Genomic DNA, 16,978 nt, shown 5'->3' with positions numbered 1-16,978 from the left:
GCCGCTGATCTAATGTCTTGTGTCTGCGTGTCTGTGATCCATCACCACACCCAAACAACATAGCAATGTGTGTGCCTTTGTGTGCACGTGTGTAGTTTGAGAGCGTAGCAGCTGTTGTTGTCTGAGGTCCTACCTCCCAAACGCATAACACAGCCACAGAAATACACGCACACAGCTGGAGGGTAGTACTGATCTCAGTGCAGCAGGTATTACCTTTAATGACCAAAGCAGCCTGAAAATCTGCAAAGGCTGGACTTAACACGGACTGTTCACCGACAGACTGTAATACAAGCAGCTTTACACCTCAGATCCGAACCGTCATGTCTCCTGGAGAAGGGTTGTGTGTCATTCAAAACTGAATTGAGAATGCCGTGAAATTTCGTGAAATTGAAATGAGGTAGCAAACAGGAAATACAGTTGTAATTCAAATTTGTGTGTAAGGAAGGATAATTCACATGGAATGTAATTCAAAATAGATACAAAAGAGTTCTATTTCAAATGACCTCTATTCATCAGAAATCCTGAAAAAATTATATTGATTTCCACACACATATTAAGCAGCACAAATGTTTTCAGCATTGATAATGATTATTTAATATTTCTTTAGCACAAAATCAGCATATAAAAATAATTTCTGAAGGATCATGTGACACTGAATTTTCAGCAGCTATTACTCAAGATTTTAGCTTTGCCTTCACAGGAATAAATTACATTTTAAAATATATTCAATTCTATCTATCTATCTATCTATCTATCTGTCTGTCTGTCTGTCTGTCTGTCTAATAAAGACATTCATAAAATCTCTCTCTTATTGTCTTTTAAAATCTCTCTTTCTCTCTCTCTCTCTCTCACACACACACACCTATATAGCGCAAAAGTGTTCATACTCACAATGCCTCAAAACATCATCCACATGAGCACACTCACACTCACACCTGAAGCCTCTCGGGTGGATTATCTGGCGCTTGGAAGAACACACTCCCCCATCCCCTTCGCTGGGCCGCACTGCTTCTGTTCGTCTGCCTGGGGCCAAGCTCCGGTTTCAGTGAGGAGGGTAAAATATCCCCCCTTCCACCTCTCTTCCTCCTCCCCATCTCTCCCCCAAAAATCTCTCCCCATGTGCTAGCTTGAGTTACTGCCGCCCAGTGTACCAAGGAGAACCGCACATAGGCTTCTCCTTCACTCAAACGCTCAAACATCTCACATAAGATCACACAATTTGGGACCAGCTGATTGAATTTAGCTACTTCTCATCCCACAGAGAACTCTCACACGCCTGCGCTGGAGCTGGGCAGTCACATGACCCCCGAGGAGCACTACAGGCGCATGATGTCAGCTCTGAACGAGCATGGCTCTTTTGAGGAGCAGCAGCAGCGCCTGTACCAGCTGGCGAACAACATGGGCGTCCCAAGCCATGGTGAGTGTGCGTCACCTGTGTATGTGTGTGTGTGTGTGTGTGTGTGTGAGCTTGTTTCTGTATCCGCTCTAATTACCCATGTAGACTTATTCCTGGATACCACACAAACAGCTAGAGTGAACAACATGGGCGTCCCAAGCCATGGTGAGTGTGCGTCACCTGTGTATGTGTGTGTGTGTGTGTGTGTGTGTGTGAGCTTGTTTCTGTATCCGCTCTAATTACCCATGTAGACTTATTCCTGGATACCACACAAACAGCTAGAGCTCGACTGTGGAGATTACTGACAATTCTATTTGTGGTCTCAGCCCACCCAACGGTAGTATGTCAGAGTGGGTGATCTGTGACTACTGCCACACACAGTTGTAAATAACACTGCCATTGGGCCCTGAGGTCGACTGGATCGATTTGGCCCTTTGATTGGCTGCAAGCCAACCCTCTAAATTACCAACACCATGAAAACGGCTCCTTAGCTCTTTTTTTCTTGTGCCTTTTCAAATTTACGATCACTGACGAGATACCAGGGTTAACGGATGCGGATTTGTAAACCGAAATTTAGTGAGCATCATTTTGTTTTATTTGTTTGGATACATCTTAACTGCGCTCTAGAGCCTTGTTGACGTTTTTCTCTCAGAAACCATTAATTGCATCCAGCTTTTATGGACTTTTATTTTGGTAGCATAAATTTAATCAATCTCACATTCTTGCTAAATCAGAGCGCGTACGACTTTAAATTTTATTTGATCAGTAATGATTCTTAATTACTGCTTGCAAATCCAAAGGGGGGAAACGCTATAAAGGGTTTAATTGCCCCTCTCGTACATCTGTAAGAAATTAGTGCCACTGTATGTGCCGTTCGCGTCTGGGATTTTATGACAGTGGTGCTGCGCTCTCCTGTCACCTCCACCTAATAGTTTCTCTATTTTTCTACCACGTTGAGGATGAATTCACAGACAATTACCTCCCCGATTCTGTCAAATCTTCTCTCATCTCATCATCCGCACTCCTCCCTTTCACTTTCCCAGCTCAACTTCCTTCCACTCTCCATCTCTACTCCTCACATCCACCACAACCACCTAAAAAAAGGTGTGGTTATTTGTGGAAAGGAATCTGAAGCTGATAAGAAAAGACAGGGCGTTTACTCGTCTGTGGGAAATCCAGTGAGTGAAAGCAGCCGCGTGATTTGCGGGGTCACAGTCGGTTCCTCCCCTAGATTTCTGGAAAAATGTCAGGTGTATGGTTTCATAATGGTTGCCATTGAAAACAGACTCACCAGGCCAAGGTGCTGTTCCTCCCCTGAGGAATGCGAGCGTGCTGGCTTGCCCCTGCACGCTGAGCTCCTAAGCCTACGATAAGGCTGTGCCAGTCAACCACTGCCAGCATGCCTGGCTGCCAGGACTTTGATGAGTGAGATACCTATTCTCAACTTTTTACCCAATGGTCTACTGTATACATCCATGATGTTTCTTAGTTTACCCAAAAATGTCATTGTTTAGTCATCCTTGTGTCATTCCAGATATGTATGACACAAAATGAGACGTTGTACTGGTCATTCTTTTTCATGCACTTACAGTGCAACAGGGACTGAGATTTTCAAGTTTCAGAAAGCACCTTCAAAGTATCATTCAAGTACAGAAAGACAGAAATATAAGTTGTTGATCACTGACAACAATGTCCAATTGGTGAGCATATAATATTTTTGTGTTGGATCTTTTTAAAATCCAAAGAGGATTTAAAAGCACCATATCAGTATCGTGACTGTATTCCTTTTTTAATGAATCAGACTGATTCTGTTCTCGGGTTTGACTAACTGACTCCAGCTCACTGGAGTGGAAGATTGTCAGGAAATAATAACTTAAATTTCAGTTTATTTCTTATACAAATGTATTGTATGACTTCAAAAATCTTTGAATATAATGCACAAGTTGTATGGACCAGTCTTATGATGCTTTTATGGTGCATTTGCATTCTTTTTGAAGCCAGAATAACCTTTTTTGTGTGACTGCAATCACTCCCCATTTATTGCAGTGAAGTTTTTACAAAATTCTCCTTTTTCTATTCCAAAGTAATACAGGTTTGGAATGATGCAAGGGTGAATATATAATGACTTTCTAATTTTTACATAATTTAAAACTTTTATATTTATTTTTATTCAACACTTTTCTAATGTTTAGATTTGCAGGTTCTGGCTGGCTGTCTGTCCCAAACATTCTCTTCCCACTCCTTCGTATTTTACTTGCCTCCCCCCTTTGTCCTTAAGTCACTTTTAATTGATGTTCTTATTTGTTTTTTTGTTGTTGTTGTTGTTTCTTCAGCGCTATTGCTCACACAGAGCTGCTTTTGACTTTTCGGGAGTGAGTTTTCAGAGAAACCTCTCTGGCGCAGGAAAGCGTCAGCCCCAGCTGTGTTTCTGTGTGTTTTCTCCTCTCTTCTTTACCTCCACGTGCCTCTATCTCCCTGCTCTCTCCTTTGAGATGCCTTCTTTCTATCTGGCTTCTTTCCTTTCTTCATATCTCTGCACCTTCCTTATGGCTCTGTCTTTATACCCCACCACTCACCCCACCCCCTCGTGTGTGCCTCTGAAGTGTGTCGGGAAGAGTTGATGCAGTGTTAGGTTCTATACAGTAGAGGCTCCAAAGACCCCTTGACATAGGTGGAGGCCAGGCCCTTCTGACCATTTCCCCCCCCCCCCAGACACACTCCCCCAGAACTCTCCACGCACAGCCCTGCTTTTATATTCTCTCTTTCTTTCCTCCCTTGTTCTTTCTCGCCTGGATCCCCGCAGAGCATCCTTTCATGTGTTTGAAGTGGAGGCCCTGAAATGAAAGGCCGTGAAGGAGGCGCGGATAGGTTTGTGTGAGTGTGTGCATTTGGAGGGGGGTATAAGGTGTTGTGCACCTTTAGATTTGGCTATGATGCGGTTTCTATAAGCACTCAAACATTGTGTCCATTCCGATTGGTGAGGCCCATGTCCCTTTGCATTTTGGGCTGGATTTTGAATGCAAAATATCTCTTTACGCTTGATGATATCTCTCTTTCGTTTAATATTTATAATATACAATTTTTATACACATGCACTACCATTCAAGAGTTTGGATTAAACTTTGGATAAGTTTGTTTTTGGAAGAAAAAAGTATACTTTTATCCAGCTTGGACACATTAAATGGTAAAAAAAAAAAAATTACTGTAAAGACATTTATACTGTTTCAAAAGATTTTTGTTTCAAATAAATGCTGTTCTTTTGTACTTTATATTAATCATATAGTCCTGAAACAAAATTTATCACAGCTTTCACAAAAATATTAAGCAGCGCAACTGTTTTTAACATTGATTATAATATGTCTTTAGCACCAAATTGAGCACTGAATACTGGAGTAATGGCTGCTGAAAATTCAGCTCTGCAACACATTAATCGATAAAATAACATAAAAATAAAAAAACACACACACACACACACACACACACACACACACACACACACACACACACACACACACACACACACACACATATATATATATATATATATATATATATTAAAATAGAACACAGAAAAATTAAAAAGTTATTTTAAATTGTAATACTTCAGAATATTACTTTATTATTATTGTGTAAAAATTATTACAATATATATATTTTTAAATGTATTGTTATTATACACCAAGCCTAGTGAAAATATTCTAGTGAAATAGTTAGGATTTGAACCTAAACAGAATGAATTTCACTAGACTGACATGTCCTACGCTCATGTAAGTGAGTCAGAACTGTCACTGGTGCCTCCTCAAAAAACTAGGTGCATCACGCCCCTGAATGGGAGTGAAACTAAAAAAGAGAAAAAGGCATGGGCTGCTCCCCTGAAAGAATTCCAGATGAGTACTGTGTCTGTCAGCTGCTCCTGGCACACGTGGACCTGTTGTGCCATACAGAAGCTCTCAAAGGCCTGCCAATGCTTTACCACGGGAGCTCTCCCTAGTTAAAGATTCCACAGTAACACTGACTCAGATGATGCAAATTCGGGGTGTGACAGAGGACGCGAGGTGAATGTGGGTGGGAGATGGTAGCATGGGTGTCAGGATGTCACTGTTTGGATGAGTGGTGTGCTTGTACGTGCAGCCCTAGGAGACCCTGTGCTAACTCTGTTGCAGGTTAAAGGGAATAATTCATCTCTGGGCAACCGAGGAAAGGGCTTCAGAGCAGCTTTGAGTTTTACTGGATTTTGGGACTGTTTTACCCTGCTGGAAAGCCGATAGGTGTGTTTTGGAATATGGTGGTGGTAGCAGCAGCTGGATATTAGAAGGTTTGTTGCCTGTCCAAGATGGTCTAGGAGTATCAGTGATGTGCTAGAAACCAGCTACCATTTACCAAAACACATGGGAAATCACTTACTCTCTGACTAGGTCAGGGGTAGGCAAGTTCGTTCCTAGAGAGCCGCAGTCCTGCAGAGTTCAGCTCCAACCCTAATCAAACACACCTGAACAAGCTAATCAATGTCTTCAGGATTACTAAGGCTATAGGCAGGTGAGTTTTGTTTTCAGGGTTGGAGCTGAACTCTGCAGGACTGCGGCTCTCTAGGACCAAACTTGCCTAACCCTGGAATAGGTACTTCTTTTAAATAAGTAATTACTTTGCGACCATTAAAAAAAGTATGTTCTATTTAGTATAAATATGTGTGTAGTATGTTGTCATTGTCATATGATTTACCAGTGTCACTGCCATTCACAAATCCTCTCTTGTGGCTTAATGGGATAGTAAAGTGTCTGTTCAATGCTCATTACTGAGTGGGTCACACTTTTACCTACTGTTTTATGAATGCTGTGAATTCAGACATGCTATATAGTAAGGAAGTATGCGATTTCGGATGCAGCCATCTACAAGCTTTCACCAGATTTTTGCAGCAGGTTATATATAATGTTTGTGGACAGACTACTAATTTTTTTGGGTCATCTGGAATGAGTATGTGACCAAATGATAAGCATTGCTGCTTTTCCACAGTGGTTTTCCTTCTTCCTTTTTTTCATTCTTTTTTATTCCCTCTCACGAGCTGTTAGAGGTTTGTCCGCTGTCAGTCCGGGCCCCCGCGGGGCAGTGCAATAAACAGATCAATACAGCGGGCCTGTGCACATTAATATCTGTCGCGGTGCCTCCGACCCGATCACTCAGGCCCACACGCCAGCCTCGGAAATGGCCGCCAGCTCCCGAGGGAACCGTCTAATTAAAAAAGGGCCAGAGGAGAGAGGGAGCGAGAGATGAGAGTGAGGGAGAGGAAGAGAGGGAGGCATGCAGGATGGATTTTCTATTTAACACCCTTTCATTAGAGAGTGCGCTTCCTGTGGTGACCCTGTTAGTTTGGTAATGTTGGGAGATGGTCTGGGCTTGTCTAACATCACAGATTCAGGAGGGAAACCAGCGGCTCACTTATATTTCAGTCATGTAGTTGTTTTCTAGCTTTGTTTTATTTTATTGCCTTTTATTAGTGTTGTTTGCTAAGGATTGGTGAACTAACTCCTTACTATTACATTCCAGCACATCCTGCACTGTTTTATGCGACGAACATGAATGATACCTCAAATTGAGTCAAACTGAGTTTATTTTAAAGGGGTGGTTCATTGCGATTTCACTTTTTTAACGTTAATTAATGTGTAATGTTGCTGTTTGAGCATAAGCAATATCTGCAAAGTTACAAAGCTGAAAGTTCAATGCAAACGGAGATATCGTCTTTTATTCTGGCAGTTTAATGCCTACAAAAACGGCTGGTAGAGACTACAAGAAGTTACTTCCCGGGTTCATGATGTCATAAACCCAGATAAACCCAGCCCTCGGGAAAAGGCAACAAAGGGGGCGAGGCCATGCTGCGCTGCTTTAGAAAAGAGGAAGTAAAACCTAGAGGTGTCTTCTAATGATTCTAATGGATTCACAAGTTTCTAAATCAATGTTCTAAAGCAGCGGTTCTTAATACTGTTCCTCGCGTCCCCCTGCTCTGCACACGCTCTGCATCTCTCTCTCTCTCTCTCTCTCTCTCTCTCTCTCTCATTCAGCTCAGCTCCAACAATGAACTGTTACAATTATACACTTATTTTCACATAGCTATGAGAAGCGTTAAACATGGACATGCATGTAGTTGCCGTACTGTATTAAAGCTTTAATCAGGATAAAACCGTATATTAAAAGCTAACATAAGCAGTAGCATTTACAAATAACAGCGTATCTAAAAGTATGAGACAACAACAAACAAAAAACAGAGGCCTACCATTAAAAGCAGTGCTTGCACAGGTTCTGCACGATCCTCTTCAATAATATCCTCTGCTTCTCAATCCAGCTCAAACTGATAAGCGATATTAACAACGCCGTTGTTTACAATACAACCGAAGCACATGCCGCTGAGGTGAAGGGCGGGACGTTTAGACGCGCACTAGAGACGGTTGAGCCAATCACAACACACTGGGCTAGCTAACCAAGCCGAGCCCATCGCCTATTTCTGAGGGAGGGGCTTCATAAAAGAAGGAAATGGTCAGCATGTTTCTCAGAGAAGGGACAGAGCGGTGTGGAATAAAGATAAATGATGTGAAAAATAATGCGTTTTTAAAAAAACGAAGCATTAACACATATTAGACTGCACCCATAAACACAATCAATCCTAGAAAAAAAACAGTGAACCACCTCTTTAATGAGATATCTTATATTTGTCAATAGGGCTGGTTGATATGGCCAAAACAATTATCATGATATAATATAATAATAATATAATAAATTATCACAATAATTTTTTTCATATCAGTCAATATCGATAGTTATCACAATATCTATCTAATCAGGCATTCTTTCAAGTGTAAAGGCAGATTTTTGCTCCAAAGTGAAAGTTGTAGAAACCAGACAATTAATTGTGCTTTTAAACTACTTTTTATGGTCAGAACATGACAAACGCTTCACGTTTTTGAATTCTTGTCACTTTTCCAGTCATTTTTCCTTAACAAAATAACCTTAGTCAATTCCTTAACATAAATACCTTAATAAAAAAATTAATTTCTTAGTTTCTGCATGTTCTAATGAGAGATATTGTTTCAAATCAAGAAACAGGTTTGTGTTGCCTGATAATATTTATAATAATTTGTTTTTTAGAAATGCACATTTGATAGTAGTAGTAGCTTGAGTTAGGATGCAGATGTAAATTTATGTTTATTATCAAAATCAGTAACATCTGTGAAGATGGTAACAACCTCAATTATTCTTAATTATTCTGACTTTTATTAAGTTTTTAAGACTTTTATTATTCCGAGTTTTATTAAAAGGAACCGTTCGTCCATAGTAACATTCATTTTGATCATGATAACCCCAGCACCTCAGTACCATGGTAAAAATATAACTATATGGTTTCTAGGTATTTGTATGAAAAACAGTAGTCTAAATACATTTAGTATAAATGCACAAATGCTATAACTTAATCACAAAAATACTGTTATATTCCATTACTCCTTTAATACATTTAATACATGTCTACGATAATAATAAAAAAAAATTAAATATGAATATTCCACATTTCTGCCACAATACCATGGTTCAGTTAGTGTTACTACAGTAAATCCATGGTAAATGATGGCAGTTTATAGATTGAAAAGCCTTCTGACTGTGTAGTGTTTCTCCTGTTTGTCAGCGCTGTTTTATCTGGCTTTAAACTAGTTTAAGTCACTGAGTCATTTGTGTTTTTCGCTGAATTCAAGCGCTTCACACTGGATCTCACTGTGCTGTTTAGTGCTCGTGTGAACGAGACTCATTTCTGCTCCAGTGAGCTCGCGCTGAGCCACCAACTGTTATCGTTTTATCGAGGAAAATTATATCGTGATAATTATCATTATCGATTTATCACCCAGCCCTATTTGTCAATAAACGATATGTTCACTCATTTATATCCCATAATGCTCAGTGCTTAATTGGGAGCTCCATGTTGAACAGTGGAGAAGTGACACTGAAATAGATGACCCTGGTTTTTCTTAAACAGTTCTTAAAGATTCATATTTACGGTTAACTTATCCTGCTCTGGGACTCTTGGACTGAGTCTTGCAGTGTTGGTTCAGAGCTAGACTGACAGATTTGGCGCTGACAACACAGACCGGACGAGTTTCTCAATTTAACTGGTCTGTTCGTTCCATTCACAGAGCTGCTGCGTGTGCGTCAGGAAGCCATGGCTGCCGTTAGAATCCCGGGAGGAATGGAAGCTCACATCCCCACTGCAGGCAGCTCCTCCAGCCAGCGGCGCAAGCAGGGGCTTCCCCAACACAGAGACACACACTTCCCTGAGCGGTAATGCACATGCACAACATCGTATTCTTTGGAATCTCTCTTTTGCATGCTTTTTATCTAAAATGTCAGATTGTAAACTAAATGTATGTTCAGTCTGTCATATTAGTTTCACCTCCTTTTGCTTTGTGATGGGCAACATGGTCCTACAACTCAACATGGTGTCCTAACCAGACATTATGCAACAATTTTTAGTGACAAGCATCTATCACTATCTCGGACTAAAAAGGAGATATTTGATGTTTACTGTCAAATTATGTGGCAAAAGAATTTGGGCCAAAGAGATTTCACAGTTGATGGCACTACCTAGTGCGACGCAGAAATAGAGATCAAATGACTGACAAAATATTCTATCCCTTGTTAGAATGCCAAAATATTCTATCCCTGTTACTTGTTACACTGTCAGTTCGTTTAAGGAAAACTTTACACAGAAGATTTACACAGAAGAGATCGCTTGGACTGTGGCTGAAACCACACATACGCTTTCTTTACTCTAGATTGTAGTGTAAAAGTGGATGAGATGTAAGCGTGCGTGTGCGTTTGGTTGATAAATTCCCTTCTGCTGAATGGAAACCTCTGAGGCACACTTTAAGACCACGGATACAGGAAAAAATGCTAAGCTTTAAAATAACATGAATATTTTACATTAATAATGAAGCCAACATCCGACTCTAATGAATACTGCATGCATGTTGGAGTGGGTGACTGCCTGCTGAAGAGAAAATAGGGAAAAATTGAATTATGCACCAAAGTAATGGAAGAGGGAAAAATGGAAGTTGGCGTTAAGGCCACGGAAAGAATAGAAAATCCACTTAATGGGATGTGCCAGTGGGCATGATCTCTGTGTATGACCCCTTCGCAACCCTGTTCGATTTGATCTTGTCAGGAGGCATTTATAGGGCTCAGGACCGAACGAGTCGCTAGGACAACATGCCGTTCCCCCTCCCTGCAAGGTTTCTCCCCCTGAATATCTCTCCTCCTTCCTCTTTCCTCATCTCAGCAAGGCCACTGTGCTTGCGGCGCTCCCCTCCGCCTCCAAACAAAGCCCGGGCAGCGGGAGTAGGCAGGTAATTGCTTGTCGATTATTTATGTGGCGCGGGAAGCTGGAGGATCGATAATGGGCCGGCGAGGCGAGGCGGTTGGGAGGAAGTGAATTGGGAGGGGTCGCACAGCGTGGGTGGGGGAACTCTGTTCGGTTCTTGGCCCAGCGCAGCATCATATCAGGATCTCAGCGTGCAGCTTTGACCAGCCAGCCGCCGCAGCTCCGCCAGCTCATGGTAATTAGCCACACAGGACCGCTGATGTTAACGAGGCCTGCACACTTCCTAGGTTGTGGGTGAAAAGAGGGAGGGAGGAAAGTGTTTTTTTCTCACTTCTACACACTCATTTTTTTTGGTTCATCGGTTCTTTAACCCTTTGTTTGACTTTTTTTTTTAGCTTGGAAAATTGTAAAACTGATACAATGCACATTTATGGGTTAAATAACCCAATTCTGTTATTGTTTACTCACCCTCAGGTTGTTACAAACCTTTCACCTTCACCTTTACCTTCTTTGTATCACAATATGAGAAACTGTTTTCTTTTCTATTCAATTACAATGAGCAGGGACCAAAGATTTCAAGCTTACAAAATGCCAAAAAAATGGGCCATAAAAGTGTTACAAGTCTTTATAATGTTATATATATATATGTATATATATATATATATATATACAGTATATATACATATATATATATATATAAAACCTGAATTTTTGGATGGGCTAAAAGCTTTTAGCGCAGACCGTGTGACATTGCAAACCCTCTAAAGCATTGACAGAGAGTTGACCAGGCTAAAACGGTGAGCCAAAAGCCATTCCTCAAGCTCACCTTTCTATCGACTCATAATTGATTATGTAACGCCCATTAGTGGCTATTGTTAAAAACAAATCTTTACCAAGATCAATAGTCCTGCAGCCACGGCCGGCCATTTGTCTGGTTTTAAATGGCAGATTGCATTTAGGGAAATCTGCAAGGCAAATCCTAATGTGTTTGGCATGTGGGGCAGCACAAGCAACAGACAGTGGTCTGGGGTGGGGGGCGGTGGGTGAGCAAGAGCCTTATGCATTTTAATGTGCTTCCTGTGCAAATGTGTTCCCGCCTCGAGTCAAGGCGAGGCGGGCACGGTGTGGCGAGTGGCTAATCCCCCGCGCTCCTCTCATTAAGGGCCATCCTGTCAGCTCCGCTCCACTTTTCTCTCTTTCTCGTCTGGCCAGTTTGGTGCTCTGCCTCCGCCTTTACACACACACAAATACACACACACATATGCACAACACTCCACACCGCCGCTGCCACTCTGACAGGTCGTCACACATGAGCGAACACAAGTGACGTCTACTTGCCCTACCGCCAGTTAGGTTGCGAGAGAGCTAGAGAGAGATCGACAGATAGAGAAAAGGAGAGACGGGGCAGGGTGGAGGAACAGAGGTAGTTCTCAAAAGATGTAGAGGTAATTAAGCCAGTAAACTGAGAAGCAGTCAGTGTACTGGAAATAAATGTAACACATTTTTAAAGCTGCCTTGTGCAATTTCTTTTAATGTTAAAATACTTCCCCCCTATCTCTACTTAAAGGGATGGTTCACCCAAAATTGAAAATACTGTCATCATTTACTTAATGCGTTTCAAATCTGTATTATTATTTTTTATCTGTGAAACACAAAAGAAGATATTCTAAAGAATGAAAGTAAATGGGGTAGTAACACTGAGAGATTTTTAAAAATAACAATATCATTTGAATTCTATCTGTGAGAGAATTTTTCATTTTTGGGTGAAACTCTTTATTGCACAGAGAAAAGGTAACTTCATTTTCGCAACGTCATCTGGTGCCACTAGTCAAACACTGCAGCTTTTAAATTGACATTTTTAATATTATATGTGAGAATACACATTAAAGCAGAATCATAGTCCCTGCTATCCGCGCAGTTTTTTCCTTGCTCTCTACCCCATTTTTCTTTTTCTGTGGGCCAAAGACCCAGAGTGAAACGGTTAATGCTTGCGTCATTCCAAAATTGCTTCCTATAAAAGGAGAAGCACGTCTGCCGGGCACGTCTCCCCATGATTACAGCTAATTACTATTGAGCGGACGCTTCGCGGCCCCAGTCATGCAGCTTTAATTGACCGTTATTCATCTGTGGGCCACGCAGGGCGGCGCAGAGTTTGGCAGGCCTGGCCAGCGCCGCCCGGGCTAATTGTGAGGCCTGAGGGATTAGGCCAGGTGATTACACACTTCACAGTGTAATTACATAAGCATGGCTGGGCTGCCGGCCCGACTCCCGGCCCCAAGGTCACGCGCTGCCTTCTTCCAGATTAATTGGAGCTGCTACAGAAGTGCAAGGCACCGGCGGAAAGCGGTTATACGATTAGCATTAACATTTCAACAGCCGCTCAATCGATCGGTGATTTCCCCCGTGTCTCTCCACACCCTTCTCCACCCCTCCGTCCACACACACACACACACACACACTCATTCCATGTCTCCCTCTGTTTTTTAGATTTCTTCTTTGTTTTTGCTCAAAGAAGACACGCAAGGGCTATTTAGCTACTAAATTATGTAAAACCTAAGTAGAGGACAGCAAAATGTGGCTTCTCTCCTCATTTCTAATGTTTTTTTTGTTCTTTTTCGTCTCTTCTCTTTGGACGTTTATGTGTTTGTGTTGTGCTGTGTTGCTCAGTCTCTCCCCCTGAGCAAGCGTTGCTCAGTCACAAGTACAAAGCAACCGCGCTGTTCTTTCGCTTGCTTTAGGCGCGTTGGGTTTCATTTATATTTATGCATGTGTGAGCGTGTGTTTTGGGGGGCTCAGTGAAGAGTTGCTGTAAATGGAGGGGCTTGCATTGGCAGAGGAGCAGTAAAAAGCTTTAAAAAGACACTGCAGGATCTGCCTGGATTTCAACACCTTGTCACTAGCAGTCATAGTACACGTCTTCATATTTTCCCCCTCCTTCCTTTTCTCTCCTTCCCCCTCCTCTCGTTTTCTTCTCCCCCGCCAGGGCTCAATAAAGGCGGCCGCTGTATTGTATTCGAACATCCTGTGTTCTCCGCCTGTACAAAAGGAAAAAAATATAATTGAGGCTACGCAACACGCCACTTTTTTATTGGCTGAATACAGCTGAGAGAGACAAAAAGAGGAGGGGGATGTATGCGTGTGTGTTGGGGTGGAAGAGGAAGAACTGTGTTAATTAGTGGGTGCTTCAGCCTGTAGCCCGGGCGAGGCTGGGGGGCCGCCCCAGCTGTCGGAGTATGACATGCTCTTATTGTGCATTCAGGCCTCATTACCAGAGTGGCAGGGCCACAGAGCACGGTAGAGCAAGAGGGAGGGAGCGAGAGCAAGGAGATGATGGAGGTTGTTGTGGTGGTGGTGGGGGGGCAAGGATACAAACAGTGCCGCTGTCCGCAGCGTGACAGGACTGATGATGGGCTACGGTGGCTCACGTGCACCGGGGGGAGCGATAAAAATAACCGATGGAAGAGAACGCAGCTTTACCATGACACCACATAGCCATATTGTATTAGACTTTGGAAACCTGTATTGTTAGTACATTGCAGTAACAGATTGTTGGCAACCTGTTAATTACCATAATGTTGTATAACTGTGTACCTCCTTAAAAAACCTGAATCATTACCATAACGCCACATGAACATATTAAACTGTTCAAAATCTGTATTGTTAGCATTCCACAGCACAACTAAAACAGACGGTTTAAATCCTGTATCATTACCATAACACCGTACAGCTGTGCCTGACTTAAAAAACCTGCACAGCCGTATTAGACTGTTGGAAATCAATATCATTAACAGTCTGGTACAGATGTAAATTGTTATGGTAAAGAACCTGTATCATTACCATACTGCCGCAGTTGTACCAAACTGTTAGAGAAACCCTGTATCATTACCATAACACCACACAATAAGTAAGTGCATGTAAGTAACAATTTACTAAAGTCATCACGACATCAAAACAGACCCTGATTACTTACATGTACTTATACATGTTCTTTGTTTTATTTTGAGTGATTCATGTGTGTACGTTACTCCAGATATCTTTGTAATCAAAATAAAAAATTTATATATTTTTGTTAAATTTTTTATTCAAAAGTAAAATGGTTGTGGATTGTTCCTCCAGGTTGGAAATGTCTGCTGAACTGTTGAGACAGAAGGAGTTAGAGAACCTCCACAGGCAGCGATTGCTGGTGGACCCGCTGGGCCTTCATCCTGGGCTCCCTGCAGAACACCCTGCCTTGCGGAGCCTGCAAGAAATCCCAGAGGGCCACCCACTCCGAGAGGAGCTCAATCGCCGCAACGCCATGCTGGTTTTGCGGCACAACAACACCCCATTACTCTCCCTCAACCACCAGGGGGCAGCAGCAGGAACTTCCTCTAAAGACCTTAGCAACAGGAAGAGCTTGAGGAAAGGAGGACCACACAGAGTGGACCAACATGGGGGTTCATCTGAGACTAAAGAGATGCTTGGGGAGGGCTGTGCACGGGATGGAGAAATAGAGGGACAGGATGAAGACATGAAAGACTTTGAGAATGATGCAGAGGTTGGGGAAGACAGGCCTGAGAGGCTTTCCAAAGTTGATGGACATGGTCTCGGATCAGGTGTGTGCCAAGGCAAGGATGTAACTAAGACTAGTGAAGCGGTGAAAGAGCTGGGGGAGCGGTCAGGGAGGCTCAGTGCTCCTTGTAGCTCCACTGGCCAAGAGTCACCAACCCACCACCTCTTCACATCAGGACTGAGCAAGAGTGAGGCCAAATACCTGCCACCAGGAATCCCACCCTTACCCACCTTGCCTGGACAAGCTCTGCCCTTCACCTTTCCATACACCAGCCCTTACTTTCACACCGGTGAGTTTACAGGTCTTTAAAATTCAGATAACAAAACCCAATCACATCCAATGAGAGATACTGCATTTTAGAGACATTTAGGGACAGTTTTCATATACAAAAGCCTCCAATTCCAGTTCAGTAAACTCACCCGATGCACTTTTTTAAAACGAACATACACCGCACTAGTGTTAGTGACACCATATGCCTGCTCCTCAACTTTAACTATCTGTAAAATCTGGAGTTCAAATAGTATTCCTTACAGACAGACAGAAAGAGGGAGCGAGAGAGTTAGAGAAACTGAGAAATTGAGCCCAGAGTGCAAGCAAGCCCAGAGCAAGTTTTAATGGAAAATGAGTCTCCTAATGAGGAAGTGACCAACTCAGAGAGAAGCTGAGCTAACCCTCCTCAGGCATTCTAGCAAATACTGAACATGCAACATACAAAAAGATTTGGGCTCACACACAAAATGCACAAGTATACCAACATACAAGTCTCATTGTACCATTGATAGGATTAGACAGAAAGCGAACAAGCACACAAACACGACTTCTTAAAAGATAGTTCCAAAAACCAAAATTCTGTCATTGTTTACAGACAAAATTAACATGCAGGTTTTTCTTGTCCCTATAAATCTAAGTGTATGGCATTCACAGCTGTCAGGCTTTATAAAAAACACCAACACCAACAAAAAATACTATGAAGTACCATGAAAGAAGTCAGGAACATACATTTGGGGTTGTTCCTCAAACAAAGTTACTTTCACAACACGACAGAATTGTGTGGTAAAAAATGATTTCAAGAGATATCAACACATTAAAGAAGCATATAAGGTTCAGCCCAGCATTAATACAGTATCTAGTTAAAGGCTAGTAGCTGAAGTGTTTGTCCCCACCTAGCTTGAATAAGTGCAGAGCAACCTTAGCCATCTGAAACGCATTACCTGCTCCAGCTGAGAGACCTCCCCCAGGAAGGGGCCCTGTCGCTGACATTTACTAAACTCTGTAATAGGCAGGGTCAATAACAGAGCGGTGTGTAGGCGCAAGGGGACAGGAGGCCTTCTGTCTCTAATGATTTCTTCTTCCTCTCGGCCCGGCGGGCCCACAGGCGCCATGGGAGGTCTTTTCGTGGACGGAGAAGAGGCGGGAGCAGCCGAGGACATCAGCAAGTGGAGTGTGGAGGAGGTGTGCAGCTTCATCAGCAGCCTAGCAGGCTGTGGGGAGTATACACAGGTGAGGACAAGAGCAGGAGCAGAGCATTGGACGCCTCCTCTCCTCCCCCTGCCTTTAACAGGGGCTACTGGAGACATACAGTACAGCACAGAATGGAGATCATGTGCTGCAATTCGTAGACGAGAACATTAGACCAGAATAGCTTGATTTAGATGTTTCTAGAGCGTACTTTAAAAAG

The 16,978-nt window shown here is 42.5% G+C and overlaps 1 protein-coding gene across 1 annotated transcript in view; it reads left to right on the top strand.

The window, feature by feature from the left end:
* The window catches only part of LOC107591127 (sterile alpha motif domain-containing protein 11-like), a 71,217-nt gene that overhangs the window by 50,996 nt on the left and 3,243 nt on the right, over positions 1 to 16,978 (top strand). The window contains exons 6-10 of the mRNA XM_016280168.1: positions 1,262 to 1,417; positions 9,565 to 9,709; positions 14,021 to 14,164; positions 14,865 to 15,589; positions 16,676 to 16,800. Coding sequence (XP_016135654.1) covers positions 1,262 to 1,417; positions 9,565 to 9,709; positions 14,021 to 14,164; positions 14,865 to 15,589; positions 16,676 to 16,800 — 1,295 coding nt within the window. The remainder of the gene's footprint in view (positions 1 to 1,261; positions 1,418 to 9,564; positions 9,710 to 14,020; positions 14,165 to 14,864; positions 15,590 to 16,675; positions 16,801 to 16,978) is intronic.

Source organism: Sinocyclocheilus grahami, unplaced genomic scaffold, assembly GCF_001515645.1.
Source record: "Sinocyclocheilus grahami isolate Dianchi unplaced genomic scaffold, SAMN03320097.WGS_v1.1 scaffold137.1, whole genome shotgun sequence".
Lineage (NCBI taxonomy): Eukaryota > Metazoa > Chordata > Actinopteri > Cypriniformes > Cyprinidae > Sinocyclocheilus > Sinocyclocheilus grahami.
This window is presented reverse-complemented; position numbering and strand designations above follow the sequence as displayed.